Below are 24,708 nucleotides of genomic sequence, written 5' to 3' on the forward strand. Positions count from 1 at the left end.
AGCAGAGGACGGAGTAATTTCCGTTGAAGGAGAGTAATGCGAGAGAGGTCGGGGAATAGCTGAATGTCGGTGCTTTCGAAGGTGATGGAGCGTAGAAGCCTGGCTTTGCGCATAATGTTCTCTTTAGCTGTAAAGTCCGTGACGCAACAGATGACATCCCGAGGTGTGGAGGAACTGCCCCTGGGGCGTAAGGCTCTATGGGCCCGGTCCAGTTTAATAGGAGAGACCTCGGGCAGACCCAAAATCTGGTTGAACAGCTTTTGGAGGATAACACGCAGATCCTCAGGTCCGGTTACTTCCGGGAGCCCCCGAACACGAATATTATGGCGGCGGCCACGGTTATCAAGGTCCTCCAATTGCCTGCGCATTTCTCTGAGGGCTTGGGTCTGGGCCTCGGAGGTGTTGCGTAAGTCAGAGGTCAGGGACCTGGTTTGTTCATGATCGGATTCAAGCAATTCCACTCGGTCAGCAATCGCCTTTATATCATTCCTTACTGTGACAATTTCTGCTCTACAGGCTGAACGGACCTCTGAAATTAGTGACTGAAAGTCCTGCTTAGTGGGGAGGTTCCTCAAATACTGTGCCCATGGTGCCATATTGTCGGGGGGCAGATCGCAGGTCTCTTCCATGGAGGAGTGAGAGGAAGGTGACGACCAAGCTCCACCTGGGGTCTGCAGGATGGGGGGGGGTCACAGTAAAGTCAGTGTCCTGCAGGTCAGGAGAGGCAGGGTTAATGGGCCGAGTCTGTGCATGCTGGGGAGCAGGCACATGTTGCAGAGCTGCTCTCTCCTTAGAAGCCTGCCTGCGAGTGAAGGGCCTCTGTTCTAATGGCGGCAGCCGGACATCATGACCTGAGCACATGGGGCCAGGGGAGAAGGACAGTGCGGACTCACCGCTCTCAGAGGGAGGACCGCCCTGGGCTCCCTGGATGGCCGAGGATGCAGGGGCCACTTGGTCCGGGGCGCTCGCCGCTGGAGGAAGGCCATGCTGTGCAGCAGCAGTGTCTGCTCCCGCTCGGGAGACTGTCACCGGGGGGTCCGGCGCCATCTTGGATCCCGGCGCGGCACTCAGGAGCTCCGGGGCCAGGTACTTGTGGAGCGTCGGCTGACAGGATCTGTCAATCCTGGAGGCAGGTAGGGTCTTGGGGGGCCTCTGGTGCTTTCTAGGTCTCATAAGGGAGCGGGTGCAGGGTGTCACAGGGCTGTACAAGCTCGGCGGCCCGGGAGCTCGAGAAGGACGCGTCCTCACTCCATAAGCCTCAAGCCACGCCCCCACAGCGAATCTTTATTGTTCTACTTTAAATTATTCAATTTCTTTAATAAGAGTAAAAACCCTAATTTAGTCCCTTTAAGGATCCTGTTTTCATTCTTGTATAGCAAGCATCTCAGTAAGCAAAGTCAGCTAAATGTGGTGCTATGGTCTGCTTAGTAGTAGATGGTTTATTTAAGCACCTGCTCCTCTTCAATTATTTCTCCCTCTTATAAGCACCCATTAGGTTTTCTTTTTCGGAAATGTACCACGATCAGCAAGGTAGGGTGTCATAGCCATTAAAAATAGAAGCACTATTACAAATTCATAGCTATAGCTAAGGCCAGTTCAGCAGCATGTGCAGGAAGCAGGCTATGTCCAGGAACCGTGCCAATAAGGGCACAGTGGAGGTTTTGGTGCTTTGAAACTATAATGAGCCAACCATGATGAAAGATTCTGATAGGAAGAGTCTGCCAGCCGCATACACTATAATCCAGCATTTACACTACATTTAAAGTGAAGGGGAAATCATAATGCTTAGAAATCGATGTCTATTGTGCCAAGGGCGGTATAAATCATCTGAATGGCAGTTTGCATTTAGGTGATAAATGTGCAGGGCAGCAATAAAGAAGTTGACTCCCCTGATGTACTAAAGGTGATCATGCTCTTCAAATTGGTTTCTGAAGACCACCTAGTTTACCACGCATGTCAGGACATTCTAGCACTTAAAAGTGACTCTTTCTAGGTTTCTGCTGTCCTATCTAAAGGTGAAATAAAATAGTGACAGAGTAGCTGAACAGAATGATGTATCACTTACATTGTTCTGTGCAGATGATCTAGAGATATCCTTTTGAATAACATGGGCAAAAAGTAGTCCTCTCCATTATGTGCATGCGCTTAGAAGTCCTGGATATTCATGAGAGGCAGAAAACTACACCCACCAGCTGCTGATTGGCAGTTATCTATCCATGCTGTGTATAGACAGTCAACTGTCAATCAGCACCTAGAGGCGGGGGAGGGGAGGAGGTGTGAGGCAAGAATTCTATTCTCCTGCATATTAGGAGGACAGCTAAACTAAATGTTGTAAGTAAGGATTATAAGCTTATTCGTTCAGCATTTCTGTCACTAGTTTACTATATGCTCCCCTCATTTAAGGCACTGTGTCAGACTGAAAAGAATGCACCACTTTTTTTAGGACATACAGCAGTTGATAGGTACTGGAAAACTTGAGATTTTTAAATAAAAGTAATTTACTAATTTGTATAACCTTCCGATACAAGTTGATTTGAACTTTTTTTTTTGCCCAGAGTACCCCTTAAGTATGCCACAGCCCCCTTTATTACTGATACAGATGTAACCATGAGTTGCAGCCAGGGTTAACTTGATCACAATAACCCATTTAACTTGACTTTCTAATTGACTTAACATAGCTCCCTGACACAATTGCTGCGTCAGGGATCAAGTTAACCCTGGCTACAACTCATGGTAAGCCTAGCTACATCTGTATATACTTCTAACATATATAACTTTATAATATGCTTTAATAACCCTTTTGCCCCACCCCTTTCCCAGAAGTATTAAAACCTATAAGTACCTGATCCCTGTCAACCACGGCCGGCGCCATTTTGTGTCAATGACGTCTTCACAGCGGGCCAGCCCAACTGTGAGCTGTCAGCAGATGACTTACTGCTTGCTTAGCTCCAAAGATGAAGATGCTGATGGGAGCTCCGGGGACCCACGATCGGCAAGATATTCAAATAGAGATGGCCCAGGAGTGAGGGTAAGTATAAAAACGGTGTTTGTGTCCCCCCCTTCCCCCTTTAGTGCTGGAGTTGTCCTTTAAAGAGTCTTAAAACATGGCTAAGGATTATATACCGAACCAAAATCTATCCTAAGTGTGTATGTGTGGGGGAGGGGTATCTGTAGACAGCTATTTTAGGGTTCTTCTCCTTGTCCGTATCTAGCTATGAAGCCTAAAAGCTTAGAATCCCATTTCCTAGAGAGCTGTCTCATCCTTCTATTGTCCACCGGGAGTTACTCAGCTTCTTGCTCGTCTTCCTGTAATAATATTTAATGCAGTAAGTCCCATGTTTCTCCAGCATTGTTTATGTTAAAGCGGCATTTCTGTGACTCTCCCAACTCCTCCACCACCTTGTTTATTACGTCCAGTACAAGCTCCTAACACACAGCATCAGATTAAAGTGTGTAACATCTTAAATTATGGAAGGCCTGTTAAATAAGGAGATGCCACGCTCCACTGCTCTCCCATTATAGTGGTTTCACAATATACAGTACTGTGTGCGGCTTTGGACAAATGCCTAGTACTAGGAATCACAGTACACCCCTCCATCTGTATTAAGCTTTCAAATCACTTAGAAAAAAAATTGCAGATGTAGGAAGACTCTGAGGTATAAAATGAGAAATCAAATTGCTTTAGTCCTTGAGAAAAGTAATTTTCAATATTTTATCAAAGCATAAATATGTATGTGAGTAAGTCAATTTCTGCCGGGTTTTATATGGAGCCAACACCGTTCACATGTCAGAAAACTAGGGGTAATTAATTCTGGGGCTTTGTGTAGGCCACAATGCATACAAGCACTGAATTGATTTTTTTTTTTTGTGCTGTTGTAGCATTTTATTATTAGGATTCTTGTAGACAGAGCAAATAGAATATGGTTTTATCCAAAGAACTTTTCTCTTTATCTGAAGCATTCAATGTGTATTTGTATTGACACCTACGCCCTTACTGTCATGTCTGGGAGTATAATCAGTGACTCATCTATTAATATACTGTTAAATGGAAATGAAGTCTACCCCTGCTCCACGTTGCGTCAGCCAAAATAATCGGAACATTGTTCCTCCAAATGATGCCCCAAGCAAACAAACAAGTACATTAACGCAATACAAGCAAGAAGTTAACATTTATATTACAATATTTCTGTTCACTGGTGATCAAATAGTTTAAGGTCTAGTGAGCACAGACGGCTTTAAAGCAATAGCACGGCGTAAAAGCAGCTTTTGTCAGCTCTAATGTAGGACTCGGGTTTCATAAAATTCTTCCATTCTTATGTTTTGTAGACTACAGATTATGGACTGTATGATGGATAACATTTAAAGCCACACTGTCATTTCAAAAACTTTTGACGCATCACATAGACAGTGCTGAGACCGCCGCCGATCCCTAGTCATAGATGTGGCAGCGGGGAGCTTGACTCCCTGACTTGCCACTCAGTACATTTTAATGCAGGAGATGGGCTTCGCTTTACGTCTATAGAGCTCTGCTATGAATTGGATTGAGTGTGCTTCCCCCAGCTATATCCAGCGATCAGTGGGCGTCTCAGCACTAAGATCAGAATGATCAAAAGTTTTGACATGTCTAGGAGACGTGTCAAAAGTTTATTAAACTGAAAATAATACTTTAAGGAGCAGAACCTGCAAGTCCTTTAGCAAAATTAGGAGTTCCTACCCTCCGCAAACACCTACAAACACACACACACACACACACAAACAAACACATACACACACAAACACACATACACACACACGCACGGAAACACACACAAATATACACACACACACACACTCACACACACAAACACACTCATACACACACACATACACAAACACACTCATACACACAAACATACATACATACAGACAAACAAACACAAAAAAACACACTCTCAAACAGACACACACCCAAACACAAACATACACAAACACACATTTATAGAGTTTCTTATACCTCGGCAGACCCCTCTTAGCTCCATCTCAGGTCCATACAGTTTATGAGTTTTCCCTTAGACTTAAAATAGCAACGATCTATTCTTTTGAGTCAGAGGCAAAACACATACATGCTTGGAAAATAATCCAAAACAACAAGGCAATTAAAGCCAATAGGGCTTGTGCAACTGTATTATTAAAGAACAAATCTTCTAAATTCCCTTCTGGAACCCAAACACATTCATGGTTTAAAAAAATATACATATGTAAATAGGTCACAAAAATGAGTTCTAAGGGTGCCTTCACACCTACCGACTCGCAGCGTTAATAACGCTGCAAGTCGGCTGGGTCCTGGCAGATCACTGTCATTACATACTGTACACGCAGCGGTCTGAATGACGGCTGCGTGTATGTAAATCTGCCGGCCGCTTAACCCCTTCTGATGCTGGCTGCCTCCCGCTCCGCTCTGTATACATTACCTGCCCTCGCTCCACGGGGTCCCTGCGGCATGACAACACACTGATTGGCCGGGTGCGAGAGCAGGACGGCGGGACCCCGTGGAGCAAGGAGGTATGTATACAGAGCGGAGCGGGAGGTGGCAGGCATCAGAAGGGGTTAAGCGGCCGGCAGATTTATATACACGCAGCAGTCGTTCAGACCGCTGCGTGTATGTAATGACAGTGATTTGCCAGGACCTAGCCGACTCGCAGCGTTATTAACGCTGCGAGTCGGTAGGTGTGAAGGCACCCTAAAACTTTTTTTTTTTTTTTTTTAAAGAGCAGACAACGTGCTTTCATGTCCTTCAGAACACAAAATAAATTGGCAAAGGAATGATGAACACAAATTTAAAAAAAAAAAAGAACCAAATGACCATGGTCCGATCTGGTGCAGAGCCAGAGTCACAAGGGTCTGTTGCTAAATATTTCAGTAGATCTGACTAAACCAATGACAGGGAAGGTTAGTAATGCTTTTGATGATTTTTTTTTTATCTATATGGCAACAACTTTATATCAACAACAGAACCTGTAATCACAACCATTCTCTTCTTAGAACATTGCACTGAAATCCAACATTATCAACCATATGGCATTGTCTCAGATCATTAAGGGATCTATTTTTGAGGATATTTGAACTTGTGTAGCTCTACCTCCATTGATCTTAATATCAAAGTAAATGGGTGAAAACAAAAGAAATCCTCTCTGCTGCACTGATTATAATGGCTTTTTATTAATATGCTATTGAGGGCTTTTGGTGCACTACTGGCGGTACTTGATGTAAGGGCCCTACCTTACCAAACTCTACTATACCAATCTATTTTCGGACATTCTTGGCCGATTACCAGACAATAATTGCTTGGTGTAATAGGTAATATTAAAAGACAAAGATCAGCCGACATACACAATAGCGGCTGATCATTGTCTTAGAAAGTGACCTATCAAAACGCTGATGATCTGCTGGCCGTTGTTCTATGTAATAGGAGCAGTGGCAGCAAACTGCTGCTATCTTCTATGGGCCACTGGGACAATCTAAGGATTGTCCGGGCAGCCCTTCACACGGACAAAATTAAAACCTGACCATCCCGCCACTCTAGAAGAGGCTGGATTTAAGAATAAAAAACCTGTTAAAATAAATGACTGTTTGCTTAGTACATCTGTCGATTGTGGCGCATTTTGACATCCCTACTGCGGGGTTTTTATGACAAAAATGACAGATTTGTAAGGTTTTTGGAAAAATTGTGTCGCACACCTTTAGTAAATATGTCGGAACACCAACCAACAGGAAAAAATGGGCAAAAACTTGACAATTTTCTGATGGAAACATGTTAGTAAATCATCAAGCATGATGTCAAATTGGTAGCAAAGTCTAACGGAGACCTTAGAAACAAACAAAAATAGTCTAGATTCTTGTTTCTCGTCTCAATGCTCTTCTCTTCTAAAGATTTAAATGCACAGGCCTCAGCAAACGTGCAAAAGGATCATTACCTTTACAAATACCCTAATTCTTTTTGTCCACCCTTCATGACAGAAGTAAATTGTTAGATTATTCATGACGTCTCCTAGAAATACAGATTGATGTGTAATAAAAAGTAACCGCTAATCTAATAAAGGATACGGAAAGAAAAGTGTAAAGTTGTGGCACGGAATAAGTACTATACACCGTGTGCCATAAATGTAGGTGTTGGTGAAGGTGTAATACAGATGTTACCAGGACTATGTATCCCATGATTGTTCGCAATATCAGCAACTAGATCTATGTTTTCTTTCTTAGTGATGCTGTCTTTTTATAAAATATCCTCTTTTTTTTACCCGTCTGGCTGTCTAGAAAGCCATAATTGCCAAAGTAGGAGAAATGCAAATACATATATTTTACTGATTAGTCTAATTTAATCTGAGCACTCAGACGTCTCCCCTCCAAGTTATTCTTGAAGAACCCTGAGCACTTATAATGTTCAGCAGGGACAAAATACATTGAATGTACTTAACCATTTAACACTTTTGACATCCTCTCAATTTTATAGGGTATTTTGATTTGTTCTGAGCTCTTCATACGCATGCAGAAGAAGTAACCTGATAAAATACTAAGGAAAACTGAATAAAAGTAAAATAGACACCATATTAATATTATATTCGTTTTTTAGCATGTCTGTTTATGGTGGATAGTGGAGATTGGGATATGCTGCAGATTTACTTCAAAGGGAATCTGTAGTTGGTGTCGAGCGGACTTGCTAAACTGTTCAAGTTCAGCAGCGTTCTCCGAATCTGAATGCTCAGCATTTGACTCCCGGCAGCTGCAGAAGTTTTGGCAGTACCGACCAGATGCACTTCACTTCTTTTGATTTGGAATGCGGGCGCATTTGTGTATGCCTGCATTCCAAACCACCATAGCAGACAATGTAAAGTAGGGTCAGAGCCGTACTTTACATTGTCTGCACTGTCAGTTTTGTGCGGTCACTATTTATTGAATAGCGGTCGGGCAAAACTGGCAGTGCAGACAATGTAAAGCTTTATATGCGGCCGCATGGAATCCCGGCCGGAGTGTATACACACCGGACGAGATTCCACAGGACACAATGTTATTTTAATTTTCAATAAGTAGCGGCCGGTGTTGCAACAGCCATTATTTATTGAAAATTTAGTTTGTGTGAACTTAGCCATATTCTGTATACATGTTCTCCTGGCAGTCCTAAGGTGGTGTCCAACTTCTCCAGCCATGGTGAGTCAAATACCGAGCGTTCGGGTTTGGAGAATGTTGCCATACCGAACAGTTTGGCAAGTCCGCTCAACACTATCTGTAATCACTTTGATCCCACATGGACCTTGAGTGATGGGAGACGTCCCTGGTGGCTCTTCCCTTCCCCACCAGCCTTGATTGTTAGATCTCTCCATATACACAAACAAAGGCAATTCTTTCAATAAAGGCTTGTAGGACCAAGAGAAGCTACTGGGGGCCACTCCTATCAAGTTGACAGAATGAAAGTGGAAAAAGGTTCACTTTAATGGTGAAATCAAAGTCTGCAAAAAACCTGCAGTTGTTGCAAGGGTTGTCTAGGCAGCAAGCCTATAATATATATAAATACACATACCTGCCAATCAGAGGATGAGGTGGAATACTACTATACGCGTTGATTGGTTCAGCAGGCCTGTGATGTCAAATCCCAGAGCCCGGAAGCACCACGGAGTAGAGCCCCCTCTATATGTCAATAAACATCCACTCCTGACAACCCCTAAACCAGAAAACAAAAGTAGACCGAACTTTCGTTGCATCTTTAATTTCATATGCAAGCCCAAGAAGAGCCACGACCCTCTTGCTTTTGGGTGTAGGTCCCAACAGTCAGATCTCCTCACCACTACTTTTTTATAAAAAAAAAAAAGAAAGAAATGAATTCAAAAATAGCCTTTACAATAAAGTAAGAAGTGTAGAATTAAATATGAAATGTACAGAAGTGGTAGCCCAGTCCCTTATGTGTTTTATTAACTGATGTGTGGGAATATTTGGCATTACTGCTCCTCCTGTCACCCCCATGCAGTGTCAGTTTTATAATCAGCTTTCCACAGTTCCAGGATAGCCTGCAACTCTCTATGGGTTAATTATAGACTAATCAGCCATGTTAATTTCAGCATTTCTCACCTTGTCAACCCAGGAGCTCTGACACAACCTGCCACATCCACATCTAAAGCAAGCGATTTCCAATTATTTCTATTTTACCTCTGCATTAAATGATAATCCTAATGCAATGGAAAACCAATGTTTCCAATTTATAAGAGGTAGTATTAATAGAACATGTACAAACAGCACAGTCCATCAGATTTTTTTTTTATAGTAATAAGATGTCTCAAGTAATAATAAATATCAAAAGGATTATTCAGTTTTCCCCAATGACTTATTTAGATGAGTACAGGGCTGTCTGAAGGTCTGGATCATGATGTGTTCCTGATGGAAAACTGCATAAGCAAAAATGCTCTTGCTTTATAGGACAGTTTATCTGAACCCCCTAAAGGCCCTATTACACAAAGTGATTATCGGCCGTATTTGGCTGACTATTGGCCATTGCAGCCGATAATTGCTTTGTGTAATAGAAGGCAATGATCAGCCGACATGCACATGTTGAACATGTTGAAAGAGAAACAAGGAGCATAGCAACTAACTTCTGCTGTTAATCCGTGCAATAGGAGCGGCAGCAGCAGCAGACCACCTCTATCTCCTGGGCTCCCCGAACGATCTTTAAACCCCCTCTCAGTTCCCTGCGGCCCTTCTGCACCTTCCAGCTCTCTGTCAGCGTGTGTAATAGAGCTGGCAGCGAGCTGGGAACAACGAACAATCGAGTGCTGATCTGACAGGTCGGTGCTCGCTTGCTCCCGGAGATCGCCCTGTGTAATAGAGGCTTAAGAATTTGGCACAATTCCAACAATATGAGTATTAGGATTGGATGCTTAGAAAATTCCTTTACTATATTCTATTGGTGTAGGTGCACTGATACTACCCATTAGAGATGAGCACAATTTGAGCATGCACGAGTCCCTAGGACTCCCTTAGGCCATGTTCACACAACGTAAGTTAAGTATTAATCACGGCCGTTGTTGCCGATTTGCAACATGCCCGTGATTAATCTCTAACTTACATTGTGCTGCAGCGCAGCTAGAGGCAATCCTGGCCGGAGTGTGTACACGTAGCATGTCAGTTTTCTGCGGCCCGCTATTCATTAAATAGCAGCCGCAGAGAACCTGTCAGTTCACACAATGGAGCGTGCAACTGAGTCCACATGCTCCATTGTGTGCAGCTGTGAATTCAGATGCGGGCGCACACGGATGTGCCCGCATGCATATTCAGCAGAAGTGAAAATCATCCAGCCAGTACTGCCATACCGGCTGGGATGATTTTCAGTAACACCGGCTGTTCTGTGATCCGGCCGGGTCATAGAACAGCCAGTGTTACACGTAGTGTGAACATGGCCTCGGGCTGCATCCAATTTTTTCAGCCACCAATGTTCAAATGCCGAGCAATTGGATTCAAGCATGCTCCAGTTGCGCTCATCTCTACTCTACCTATGGGTAATTCTTATGTGCAGACACCTGTAAAGCTCATGTGACTCTAAGATCCGAAACTCCCATCCTCCGCACCATCTGAATTCCTGCTTGAATTTCCCTGTAGGCAAAGTCTTTTAAATAAAGCCACATCCATTTTTAGAAATCAACTGAAGTGAAGAAACTCTTTGTCTTGGGAACAATTTAGAAGCCATAACCTTTATCATTGCTTTTAAATCTCACTTTCCTACTGGATTCCCATGTCTAAAGGTCATTTTTTTTTTTTTTTTTTATATATCTGCCACCAATATACATACAGAGACACTTAAGGTATATAGAACAATATAAAGTAAACTTATTTGCATGTGATACAAGGTAAACAGTATCTTGAATTAGTGAGGTCAACATGTGAGTTCCTTGTCTAATAACTGTCAAATGTCATCACCTGTGGGACTTTCCCTCTAAGATGAGAATATTTTTTGAGAAAAGCCCATGCTGCATGGTGACATTAATAATTGAAGTTAAGAGAGAATGGATGTTTTGTGCTTGGAGCTTTGTACAGAGGAGGCTGCTTGATAGAACATGCACAGACCATTAAGTCATGCTTCTTGCACAATGTCTCTCAATTAGGCTTTATGTGCAGTATGTAATTCTGGATTTGTAATTAGGACAACTTCTCTTTTTTTTTAGAATACAATAAATGTTCAGGGTTCGATCAGCAGATTTCAATGGCTCTTCATAATGACTTCACTAGCATCCCTTGTTGATTATAAAGCCCTATTGTGCTACTGAAATGATCTACCAAGCTAGTCATATGGCAGTAAATTCTGATAAGGAAAGCTCGACGCCATGGTAAGCCGGTTATCAGATTTACAAAATTTAGGGTTTCCGATAAACCCTTCACAAAGCACTGCATTGCTTTATTAAGATGCCACTCCAACATCATATTGCTCTAACATTCATATATACTTTATGGGTTATTTTATCAGCTGAGAGTCAAAGCCTTTTAAAATAAATCAAGGAAGAATTGGTTGAACTATGCCTGGGCTTATCTGTTTGTGCCCTGGGGAAGTGTGATTTAATTTAAAGTTTTATTACTGAAATCAGATCTATAAGGAAGGAATAGTGGTCTGTAAGGAATTCTTCAACATTGTGATCTTTAAAGACGAACGCTATCGCAAGTCGGACCCAGTAAGACAGAGAAGTCGGCACTGCTTAGAAGTATTTCCACTGTGCTTAGTGTTCAAGTTTGATGTCTGGTCATGTGCTTAGAGGTGCTCAGTCTTTGAGTTGTCGTACTTCAAAGGCAATTTAAAAAAATAGACAGGAAGACGGCACTCACCATAACTTCAAACTTTATGCGTTTACGTCTCGGGCAACAACATTGCAGGTAAGAGGGGACGCTGGCAACCGAGTGCTGTCCTCGCTAGTATGTTACTAAAAGTCCTGCAGGTCCTGTTATAACTTCGGGAATGGCCTCCCTACAAAACTGTAATGTGACAGCCAAGAAGGATGGAAAACATATGTCTGGTTTGGGTGGCCATGGGAGGCTTGGACCCACAAAATGGACATATTGTATTCAACCACTAAATGAACACTCCTGAGAACCTGGCCATAGTCTATAGAGAAAAGGCAGCTACATATGTGGTGTGTAGCAGCCTAGAGGGTTTGCAGATATCAAAGCCGAGGAGAGCACCTGTGGAATAGCTGGGCCACTGCCAGTCACAGTCTCTTTTATGCTGGTTATAGTGGCAAGAGCAGGCTTATAGCTAGGATTCATGGGACCCTATAGCAACAAACTGTTCAAGGCCCCATGATTCCTGTACGACCCCTTTTCTTCATACTCACATTACTCGGGACAATCCTGCCATGAGGGACTAGAAGTGGTAAGGGTGTACAAGCTGCTCCTCTAGAACACCATCCTGAGGTGGGGGGAGGAGGAGAAAGATCATGGTAGAAGACTTTCTGCAATGCAGGCTGCTCTGAGACACTGTCTCTTTCCAGGGAAGGGTAGAGAGGGGCAATTGTGGGCTGATGGTCGTGCAAGCAAAGAGACACTGGGAGGAGGTGTAGGGAAAAAAAGAAAATACATAAAAAAGAACATAAATCAGCACAAAAGTATAAAGCACATACAGAAAAGGGCAACTTTATGACACCCAACCAATAGGCCCTGCAGGATCCCCAGTAGGGCACGTCACAAACACCACCACCGTAGTAATTAAGCAATTTCAATACTCTAGAGTAGGGATGGTCCGAAACTGCCGAGGTTCGGGTTCATATGAACCCAAACGCTCTGCATCAGACTCCCGCTGTCTGCCCACTCCGTGGAGTGGGTGGATACAGCAGGAGGACTGCCTGGAAAACTGGGATACAGCCTATGGCTGTATCCCAGTTTTCCAAGCGGTCCTGCTGCTGTATCCACCCTCTCCACGGAGCGGGCAGACAGCAGGAATCATTGTCGAGCGTTCGGGTTCGTACGAACCCGAACCGAACTCGGTTCAGACCATCCCTACTCTAGAGCAATGCCAAGAAAAAATAAATTAATAAGGCGCTCACATAGATCAAAGCAAAGAATATCTGAACAACAGGCATGTTTACGGGTTAGGGAGCATTTTAAATTACATAAAGGAGATGGGAATACCCTTTTAAGGTGTCATATAATTCTCAAAGCAGTATCATTCTGACAACATTGATGGCTTACTCTGCTGTTTGAGAACCATGACATTTGAAGAGTTGTCACTTTGATCTTGATGTAGCCCCACAGATTGAAATCAGCTAAAAAAAATAATATATATATATATTTTTAATTCAGAGTTACATTTTATATAACATTCACTATAGTTACAATAGCTAATTGCTCTACTAACCCATAATGTTTGCTCTCATTGAATAACTTTTTTAACTAATTTTCTACAACCAAAAGACGCCGAGGGAAAACAGCATTGTGACAGCACAAATCAAACCAAGTATTTGTCTTTCTTTCACAGAAAGCTCATTCTGCATTCCAAAAAGCAATGAGTGACAGAACATGGTTTGCAGGTGAGAGTTGAGAGAACAACTACAATTAGGTTGTTTGCGGAAGATACACAGTGTCTTCTCGGTTTCTGAATTAATAACAAAGCTTTTAAAATTCTTAAAATGCAATCCTGAAAAATTGGCTTAACCTTCCCCGTCTCTTGGAATCTTAAGATGCATGCAAACGAGATTCTGATTGATCTTTTTAATGGCGGCATTTAAACCTGTCCTCAGACATTACCTGCCTGCAAACACTCGTTTCTGCAGACAGAATTGGCAAAACTTTTTTTTTAGTGTCTATGGGGAATGGTGGTCATGAAACTCTGTAGATTAATACTCCGGCGCAGGTATTTATTTCAGCGAAACATTTTGGGAGAATGGAAGTTTCAAGGTCGTTTATTGCTTAAAGGTGCATTTTCAGTCTGTGAGTTGCTTGACAATTTATTTTGTTGTAAACAGAATCACAATGTCACAGCGAACAAGGACTACTTAGCCCACCCAGTCTGACCTTCTATTGTCTGTATTAAATCTATACACGTTATACATGAAATGTGACCTTACAAAGTGTAGGGATAGGGCACAGAGACATGTCAAAAGTTTTGATTGGTCGAGATCTGACTATTCAGACTGTGAGCGATCAGGAAAACCACTGATGTGCACTGTTCTTCCCGCTCAGTGTTTGTCTGACCTGGGTGGCCCCATTGACCTGCATTATGTGGTTGTCCAGGTCACATAACACAGAGATGGGAGAGACAGTACTGCACACAGACTTCTCCTGGCTCGATCTTATAATGAGTCTAGGTCATCAGACCTCAACTGATCAAAACCCTGTGACATGTCAAAAGTTTTTTTTCTAATGGGTTTTCTGAGCAAAATGGACTGAGGAGTTATTCAAAGGGTAGCTCATTTTCCTTTAAAGTGGGTAAAAAATGAAATGCTCCAAAATCTTACTCACCAAGTCCCCCTGAGTATTTTAAGCCGCCTCCTCTCTTTCTACTGCTGCCATTACTGAGTTACAAGTTCTTTTTAAGAGCCGTTCTATATCCAAGATGGTTTCTGCCAAAAAACTACATTTCCCATCATGCATTGGTGGTGCAGTGTAGGTTTCAATTTCCGCTTGCTGACTGTGAATGAAAACATTCTAGTTCCATCCAGACTCTAAAAACCTTCATAACACTTACAGTGTGGCACAAAGACAGGTACATATGCCTGAATTCCCTGATAGCAAGCAGAGATAGAACTAACATTTTTCATATTACAGAAACCAGAGGCTCAGGGACACATGTAAGTCTATGGAAGCAGCACTTTCACTAGTGAACAGGTGCAAAGATATGATGCAGATGATGTCTCCTTGGGGCCGGGTTACCAAGTCAATAGACAGCTAAGAGAGAGAAGATCACATCAGGGAGTAGCGTGTTGTCAGAGAGGACACAGGGAAGATGATTTTAGACATCCAAAGCGGGTATATATATATTTACACACACATGCATGATAGACATAGGTTGGTATTGGGAAGGAGGATCATTTAGAATATTGTTTTTGTTACCCAGATAACCGTTTTGAGTTAATAGAAATCTACATTGAACTTAGACATGTTAGCTAAATTGGTTATGAGACACATACTGTATAAAATCCCACAGTGTGACTTACGGTGATAATGTATAAAATTCTTAAGGTCAGGCATTGCTTTATAGTGAAGAACAAAACAGTAAGAGACAGTGTTTTCTCTTGAATATGATGCGTATGGAAAGCTATTTCATTAATGTTTGCTCTTAAGCCAGGCCGGGGTAACCGGGGTATAAGACTATATACGCTATTATCTTATAGGAGATATTGAACAGTAGGTTTATTAATGCATGGTGTTTTGCCAAGATATGACTCATGTTTCCAATAGCAATTTAGATTTGCTAGGATTATCATTGGTGCTTTGTATTAATAAACTCCACACTTTTCTCAGAAAGTGTAAGCCCCATAGATCTATTCTCACTGTGTTTTTTGCCTACGTTAACAGTCTTCAGTGATTCTGATAATAGTCTGGTCGCTCACCCTTAATTTACAGACATGCTGGGGCATTGTCCTAAGTCAAGTGTCAAATGTGATAATGGGAGCTGGTTAATAGGTGTTCCGAACATGTACACGTACTGATTTAAAAAAAAAAAAAAAAAAAAAAAAAAAAAAAAGGAGCTTATTTAATATAACTTACTTTATTTTGCTATGGATAAGCTAAAAAAAATACAGACAACTAGAGATGATTGAATTTACAATATGAACAAAGTAAAGAGCTCTGTTAGCTTGGCAGTAAGCTTATCAGCCGGCTGTGTGTAAGCTTATGTCCCTGCTCCCTGAGTGGTTGGAAAAGATGGATCCAATCCTGGGAAACTTCTCCCAGTTTCCCAGGACTGGATTCAGCTTTTTCCAGCACCTGCAGCTGCACATAAGCTGAATGCTGAGCTAGCAGAGCTCTTTACTTCCTTAATACTGTAAATTCGCTCATCTGTACACAGAACCTCTTTTTTTCCATCAACATAGTCTAATGCTGTCATGTTTGTTGTAGGGGAAGTTCTCTTTTTCAGAGATTTTTAATACAGATCATTGTATGATATAAGTTAGTTCAAATAAAAATATCTATACATATTAGGGATTAGCAGATTTACAGTAATAGCGAAGCACTTCGCTGGTCTCGGCGGTCGGCTTTACAGCCGGCTGACTTTGAACTCTATTCCACTCTGTACTACTCCACTCTGCTTTGGGTGCCAGGAAAAGCTGGGACCAATCCTAGGAAACTGGGAGAAGTTTCCGAGACTTGATCCAATTTTTCCAGGCACCAGGAGTGGAGCGGCACAGAGTTCAAAAGTAACTGTCTGACACTGACACTAGGTGACACTAGGAAAGCGCTTCGCTATTACTGTAAATTCGCTAACCTCTAACACACACGCAAACACGCACATATATATAATTGGTACAATTGGTCCCAAAAAAAGTTTTTTAGAAAAAAATTAGAGTTATGCTTTATAGAAAAATGGTTTTGCATAGGTTAACTTTATTCTATAGGTCACTATTATTTATAACGTCATTAGATATGAATAGTTGTTTTTACATGTTTATACATTGCACGATAAAAACATTCTTATAGAAACTATGGGGGACATTTACAATAGTTCCACCTGAGGCATATGCCTTCTCCCTGACTTACGCCTGCCGTATCCCCAGCGCGTGGGTTGGGCGGGCAGGGGGAGCTGGGGGGGGGTCTTAATGTACCTATATATTCAGTTATGGTTAGTAATTTGAATTGTTGACATGCTATTACGTTGCACTGCACTAAAACCCTTGAAATGTTTTGCTGTGATAGATCTTCCTTATTACTACATAATTACCAAACCTTACCAATATATGAACCTCTCCTTTTCTGCCGATGGTGATTAGAAGTGCTCTGTCTTCTGATGCCGTAATTCTCGTGTATTTTATTTCGCAGTTGTTGCATTGACAAACGATTCTACCAAGGGCTGTTGTTGTATAAGAATAGCGTGTGCCAAAAACACAGATGTTCCTTTTTAATTGCCTGGCTGACGCCAGAAGTATCTCCGAGATAATCCAACCTCCCATTTTTGTCTTTGTGCATAGATTAACACTTGGTGGAGTTTGGTCGGCCTTCCTCTAATGGTGGCATATTTTAGAGTTTGACCTTGGAAATTAGGGACAGTATTTGTTTCATAATTAGCTTGAACATTGACAGGTGCTCAGTGCTCAAATTTTTTGAAGCAAAAAAAGCAGGATTTTGTGTCTCGCGACTACACAAATTTTACCAAAATCTCTATGGGATGTAATTAAACTTTGATAGCCGCTTCACATTTCACTGGTGACATTCTCTTCTGTCCGTGAATTTTCGGAGGTCATACCACATGGGAATGGGATTTAGTTTTGATTATTACACTGGGCTTATGTCTGCTGAAGAATACCAACCTCATCATTTTATATGGCGCTTTTTCAAGTGAATTTATCTCTCGTTACCTTCTTATAAATATGCTGCACAGCTCGGCCAAGTATGCTTGTTTGTAGACACCACTGGAAGCAGCTTATCTAGTAGGAGAACAAAAGAAATTGAATCCAACATGCCTGATCCTCATTTCCACTGACATCTGCTGTCAGGAAATAGTCAGGGGCCCCCAATACACAATATATTGCCAGCAGATCCCACCACTTTGGCAGGTACCTGTGACATGAGTATAATTTGTATACACAGCATCGCCATAGTTTTTATTTTTTTCTGTAATAATTTATCAGCTATTAATTATGGTCCTATAAAGTCCACAGGAGGGAGAAGCAGGTAAAAGCCACACAGTAGTGCCACCAGACAGCGGAATTCTGATGTCGAGAGTTCGGGTTCATACGAACCCGAACCTCGGCAGGTTCGGGCCATCCTTAGTTCCCATGGTGGAATTGAATCGAGAAAAAGCGTCCGTCTATTGATAATTGATATTGATCATTATTTGTGGCCGCCATTATCAGTAGGCGGATGTCACCATAGTGATGAGACTATAGTGGGAACATAGCCTCAATCTGCAATAAAATGTTTTGTGCTGTGTATTATGTGCAGTTCCACCTCAAAATCTGCAGGTGCAGATAAATAGTGGAAAATATTTGCCTTATTTATCACCGTAGTGCCATATTTACCTGGTCCCCCACTGGACTGTTTAGCAGGTTCACTGTGTCCAGGTGATGCATCGGGAAGGGAAGACAATCTGGGGATTACTCACTCGATAGGATCGCCATCTCCCGGGTCAAAGATGGTTGGCACATCACAGACTTCAGTCCAGTCAGTGTTGTATGTTTTAAACTGACCACAGTCAGCTTTATTCGTCCGTCCAAGGGAAAACATAGGCAAGGGAAATACATAGAGAACACTTTGCAAATAAGATAAATCCTAGTCAGTCTAGCCACTGATTGTACAAAACAGCTAGCTGTCACTTCTAAGTCTACTGCTCAACATTACCAGTTCCACTGGTCTCACCATGAATTCTTGGCTGCATATTTTAATAGATCTGGCGATTCCACGCGCTAGGATATGTAATATGTTGTTTTTTTTATTTATTTATTTATTTTACATATTTTAATTTTATAATGGGCAAGGAGGTATTTTAAACTTTTATTGGGGGGTAATAAGGGGTTTTTAATACTTTTAAAAACTTTTCTTTTTTTAATTACACTCTTTTTTTTACACTTTCCTTTTACTGGTAAACATGCAATCATTAGGTTGCATATACTGATCTATGTTTTGCCATAGCATAGCATAGATCAGTACATTCTGGGATCTGTACATAGAGTCTGGCAGATCGCCCATCCGACAGGGCAGAGGTAAGTGTTTTGGTTGCGGGGTCCCGATCACTCAGTGACAGGTGCTTAACCTGTCACTGACTTCCTTAAATGCTATGCATCGTGGAGTTTAAGGAGTTAATGACAGGCAGCTGAGTTATCACAGCTGCCTGTCTTTATCCTTGGCTCTGGGGACACTTATCTGTGCCGGGCTGCTCACACTGCTGCGGTCCCGCACACATCAAAACCCTCTGACAGTCAGGAATGTATATATATGTTCCTGCTGAATGGGGCATCGTCACCAGGAAGGTATAAATATGTATTGCTGACTCGAAGGGGTTAATAGTGCTCCACCAGGTGTGCTTCAGAGCCTCATGAGCTCAGGTTGGAGTATATGGACCGGGACCTTTACCTGAACCACAATCCCCACTCCAGAGGCACAGTACTGCCTCTTCAAGCTGCACAATACTACACCCTTTTTTGGAATACTCCTTTATTTTCCATGGCTGCCATTTTTATGAAATTCCGTGTCCATTCAATAATCCGGAGTGTTTGATAATCTGGCGCCCGTTCTTTCTTTCTTTTTTACTTGAATCAGCAGTGTCGGTTTTAAGTGTTATTGTTTCAATTTCACTGACTCAGTTAAATAACACTTCACTTTCTCCGAGCATCTTACACCCAAAAAACCTTTTTCCTCTGGCTTGATTGCTTCTACCTCTATGGGGAATACAATTTATTGTAATCACAATTCAGCAAGAACACATAAGAACCGAACATGATGTTTTGCGTGAGACTCTTTTCAGGCTCCAAAGATGGATAATTATCTTTTTAAGTGTTTAGAATATTTTTTGCAAGCTATTTATTTTGTAAAGAGGAGAAATGGGCAAAGAAAGATGGCAAAGAAACAAGGCAGTGGAGCATGAACAATTCCTATTCTTGAGGATTCTTTGAGTTCAGGCTGGGTTAGAGAGGAAAAAGACATGTTAGATTGAAATTTACAATGACTAGACCTATCGTTTTACACAAGACGCAGGTAAACACTTCATACTGCAAGGTCCAGCTCAGCTAGAGGGGACTTTGATTGGTAATTTGTATTCAACCCTTCTCGTTCCAGGTGCAGCTGTATTCCAGTTTTCCAATCTAAAAGTAAATATACCTCCTCTTCTAGAATATGAAATGACTTAAAAATATTATATACACGTACAACTACACTTGTACCTTCATACTCAATTGTTATGCTAGGGAATCTGCAGAACACAAATTTCTTAACAGTCCCTTTTGACATTGTACAATGTCATTTATTTCCCAATCTTCCTTTTTTTATAATTTATACTTACTTATCATATAATATTTACAGAAGGACCATCTTAAAACAAAAATGTTTTCAAAAGTAGAACTTGTAGAACTTAAAGCGACCGAAATAGAGATTAGTGAATCCAACTTCTTCAGCCACTGGTCATCAAATTCTGCAAGGTCGAGGTTCACTCATCTTTAGACCTAAAGCCTTGTTATCCCTTGAAATGACCCATTAATCAAAAATACAAGACAAATTTACTGGAAATGTAAACACTTTTAACAACTAGAAGAATTTTTTTTAAAAAACTGAACAGTATTAGAGTAACTATATATATTGTAGACATGTCACTGGAAAAGTGTTCGAGGGGATGTTCATCTCACCTAGATTACTGCATAGTGTGAGATGGTAAATCCAGGAGAGATCTGTTACTCAGCAGTGTTATGCTGCTGAGTTGTTGTTCATTTTCCCGGGCTTGGATTTACTGGAATGGCGGGTAGGTTGGTAGTGGGACCTGCCATTCCCTTCCCCCCGATCCAGTTCAGGTTTTGCGATCAGGTGAACAATCAGCCTGAGAAGGCAAAAGGTTGCACAGTGTGCAGGAAATTGCTCTCAGCCAGGAGTGAACAGCCTGTGTGCTGTGTTTGGTGGGAACTGGGAAGATAGCCACTGTTGGAGCTAATACACACCCTGCGGTCTCCAGGGGAAGGACGCTGTCTTACCTAGTGTCAGATAGGTGATAAACCTGTTTAGTAAGTGCCCAGACGGGCAAGACCTTTTTGTTTGTTTTTGTATTTTTTTAAAGCACGGTGTTGCTGTAGTTCTGTTTGCTGGACTGTTTATGATACAAATAAACACCAAGCTCCTGTTTTATAAAGTCAAGTCTGTTGTGAACTGTGTCCAAACACACCATCCCCCGGGAAGATCCCTACAATATCCAAATGACAACCCTGTCGGAAGTCCCACTGTTCCATTTGGTTGCACTGGAATATCATAATGCTATCACTCCTCTATGGTTGCCCATGGCATTGTTACATTCATAGAATGTGTCTGTGACAAACTTCCTTCATTCAAGAACTCTGTCCAGATAGAATGCTATGTATGATTAGTAAAATATGGTCCTGGTGATAACAGGCACAGACTAACCCTAAATGCAGGTGAGTAGAGAAGAGCAAACACCAAAATACTTCTTACTTGAGTCAAGTATTTTTCAATACTCGAGTGCTTGATTTGAGTTATGAGCCCCATTTAAATCAATGGGAGACTTGAGTATTTAACCAGGTATGCCCTGCTTGACAGAGAGTAGGGTACCTGGTTAATCTGATAGTGACAGTCCGGTTAATCTGAAAGTGACAGTTAATCTACCCCTGGGAGTCAGATTGTGCTCTGTTGGTGGGGAGGGGAGCAGGGAGGGTATACTTTCTGCTCCAGTCTTCCATCTGTCTTCACTACTGCTGCTCAGCCAATCAGTGGCTGAAGTCTTGTCTCAGCCACAGATTGGCTGAGCTGTGATAGTGAAGATGGCTAGAAGAGCACTCCGAGAAGTAGACTTTCATCCCCATGTGTTTGGACCCTCCGATCAGCGGAGCAATCCTTTCTTCTGGTCTGAAAGGTCTGATTGTGACAGGGATACTTTATTAAGGCTGTGGAAATACATTATGCTCAGAAGCCTTTCAACAAGCTTTTTGTAAATGAGCACCAAAGCAGCACACAGTACTCGCTCGATTATCGAGTACTTTTAAGTAGCCTGATACTCGAGCAAATACTATACTCGATAGAGCATGCTCACTCATCTCTACAGATGAGCCTTTGAGAAGAGTTTTTACATGATTGCACATGTTGCAGCATTTTGGCATCCACAGATGATGAGATGAGAGATAAATGTGTTATGGTACCTCAGGGCACTTGAGTTGCACAGTTAGACTTGATACTGTACGGTTTTTGTTTTTAATACTTTCTATAGTGCAAAAAAACTTACTTTACATTTTTAGAAGATATGTTTTGTATTGCAAACTACGCACTGAAAGATTTTTTTACCTATCCACAGTAGAATGAATGGAGCTCTGGCCATGTGGTAGGCTCCATTAATTCAAGGGACAGTTATCTATTCTTGTGACCATAGGAGTCTTAGCAGTCAGACCTCACAATTCAGCCTTTTCCCCCTCCTTTTGTGGATAGGAGAAAACGTAGCGAGTTTCAGTATAGAAGAAAGAGTATTAACTGCAGCATTGTAAACCCAAGTAAGACCCTTTTATAAGTAAGATACTATATTTAAATCTATCAATTAGATGCATAGTTGGCACCAAGGGCTTAATTTACGTGTTTTCATTAACTATATCATAATTCATCTATAAATTCAACATATCCTGAGATGAATGACATCAGATACAAATGTCTCATAACACAGGACATCCAGTGTTTCTTAAGAAAATGAAGCCTTTGGATACCATGTCAGGATGTTGTATTCAATGTATTTAATTAGAAATTGGAATACTTAAAGGGAAACTGATAGCACGGATATATGCAATTTCCTAGTTACATATTATGTGAACATTGTGTAGATACCTATCTCTTCGCTGTGGGAATTGGTGTGTTGTTGAAAAAAGATCTTTATTTCGCAGGTAGCCCCTGTCTCTTCTGAGAGTGATTGACAGTCGCTCATCCTTGACTGCGCCGAATGAGCTGTCTGTCAATAATTCTCGAAGGATCTCGAGCTGTGGTCTGAGACTGAGGTGAGTACCGACAGCGTTAGAGAACCACCTCTGTAACACTGAGAGTGCAAAATAAAGATTATTTTTTGCCAACACACCAGATCACCAGAAGGGTATCAACTAGTGATGAATAAGCATGCTTGGTTGAGCATAGAGCTCTGTGAAGCATTGGGGTGCTCGGGTGAAGGTGGCCATACACTTTCAATAACTGATGGCAATCAGTTATTTCTTCCACCTACCGCAATAACCTACTGCATCTCTCCCCCCCCCCCCCCCCCCCCCCCCCGGACCCAACTTGAATATTTCATCCTTTAAATGGATGTGTAAACCAAATATACAAAAATTAGAACAAAAAAAATACAGTAGGTTTTTGTCAGACACAATAGACCTCTGGTGGCATGCCGGCAACTGCACAAAGTCGATGATGAGCTGCTGTCAGAAATAGTGCAACAGCAACTTGCAAGTGCCAGGCCTTACCGTATAAACTCCCCCCATCATTCACGCTTTGACTTGCACTCCACCCATTTCCAGAGGGTGCTTTTAACTGTTTATTTTGATCCTTCAAGTCCTGTTAAATGCGTAATGTAAGCCCAAGAGAGGCCAGACTTAGTGTAGGACCATCTCTTTCTGAAGTCAACCTAATGTGGTAAGATGGTAGACTCTATTTGCTAAAAACCTCATCTCATTTTTAAAACAAATCTCTAGAGCAGGTTTTTATGGTCTGTGTGTGACAGGGGCAATATGTACAGTAAAAAAAAAAAGGTAAGAGTAGATCTATAGGGTGGTCCAAAAGTAGGTGGACAGTATGTGTAATAGGGTTATGAAGGGGGAGATTTATAAATATGGTGTAAAGTGAAACTGGCTCTGTTGCCGCTAGCAACCAATCAGATTCCACCTTTCATTTTCCAAAGAGTCTGTGAGCAATGAGGTGGAATCTGATTGGTTGCTAGGGGCAACTGAGCCAGTTTCACTTTATACCATGTTTGATAAATATCCCCCTTCATAACCCTATTACCACATATTGTCCACCTACTTTTGGACCACTATATATATATATATATATATATATATATATATATTTATATATATGTGTGTGTATATATATATATAGAGAGAGAGAGAGAGAGAGAGAGAGCAAGAAATGGAAGGTGTAGACGGCACTGTGCGACAATAGCTCCGGTGGGTGCACAGCCCTGTAAGAGTTAGGGCCCTATTCCACCGGACGATTATCGTTGGCATAATCGTTAGCGATTAACGATCTCAAACGACCGCTATTGCGAAAGACCTGAAAACGTTTGCTAATTTCCATGGAACGATAATCGTTACTTATGATCGTATTTGCGATCGTTTCTTTCTTCGCTATTTCTTTGCTATTGCCTTTGTATCTACTGCGAACGACCAAACAGTGTCTTATTCAATGCGAATGATTTGCAAATGTTTTGCGAACGAGCAACGATAAAAATAGGTCCAGGTCTTATAAAGCGATCAAGGATTTCTCGTTTGGTCGTTAATCGTTAACTGTATTTCAACCGAATGATAATCGTTTAGATTCGAACAATTTAACGATAATCTGAACGATAATCGTCCGGTGGAATAGGGCCCTTAGACTCAAACTCCTGCTCATTGAGAAACTGAAACGTTGTATTGCACATAATGGGTGAATAAATTCACTTGCTTTAATCACTATATCTGGAGTGCCGCATCATCGCTACGTTGTATATATATATATATATATATATATATATATATATATATATATATATATACTGTATATTCAAATTAATTGCATTTAAATTGCATCTGTATTTGCATCTGTATGGAACTGTATCCTTCTTTCTATAGATTTCTTTGAAATACACGGACATGAGGACATGCTCTGGTGACA

General features: G+C 41.6%; 1 protein-coding gene across 1 annotated transcript in view; it reads left to right on the forward strand.

Annotated features, from left to right (window-relative positions):
• Positions 1-2,881: 2,881 nt before the first annotated feature.
• The window catches only part of CSMD2 (CUB and Sushi multiple domains 2), a 325,249-nt gene continuing 303,422 nt past the window's right edge, over positions 2,882-24,708 (forward strand). The window contains exons 1-2 of the mRNA XM_069972975.1: positions 2,882-3,028; positions 11,269-11,345. Coding sequence (XP_069829076.1) covers positions 2,882-3,028; positions 11,269-11,345 — 224 coding nt within the window. The remainder of the gene's footprint in view (positions 3,029-11,268; positions 11,346-24,708) is intronic.

This window comes from Dendropsophus ebraccatus, chromosome 5 (assembly GCF_027789765.1).
Source record: "Dendropsophus ebraccatus isolate aDenEbr1 chromosome 5, aDenEbr1.pat, whole genome shotgun sequence".
In the NCBI taxonomy this organism is placed as follows: Eukaryota; Metazoa; Chordata; class Amphibia; order Anura; family Hylidae; genus Dendropsophus; species Dendropsophus ebraccatus.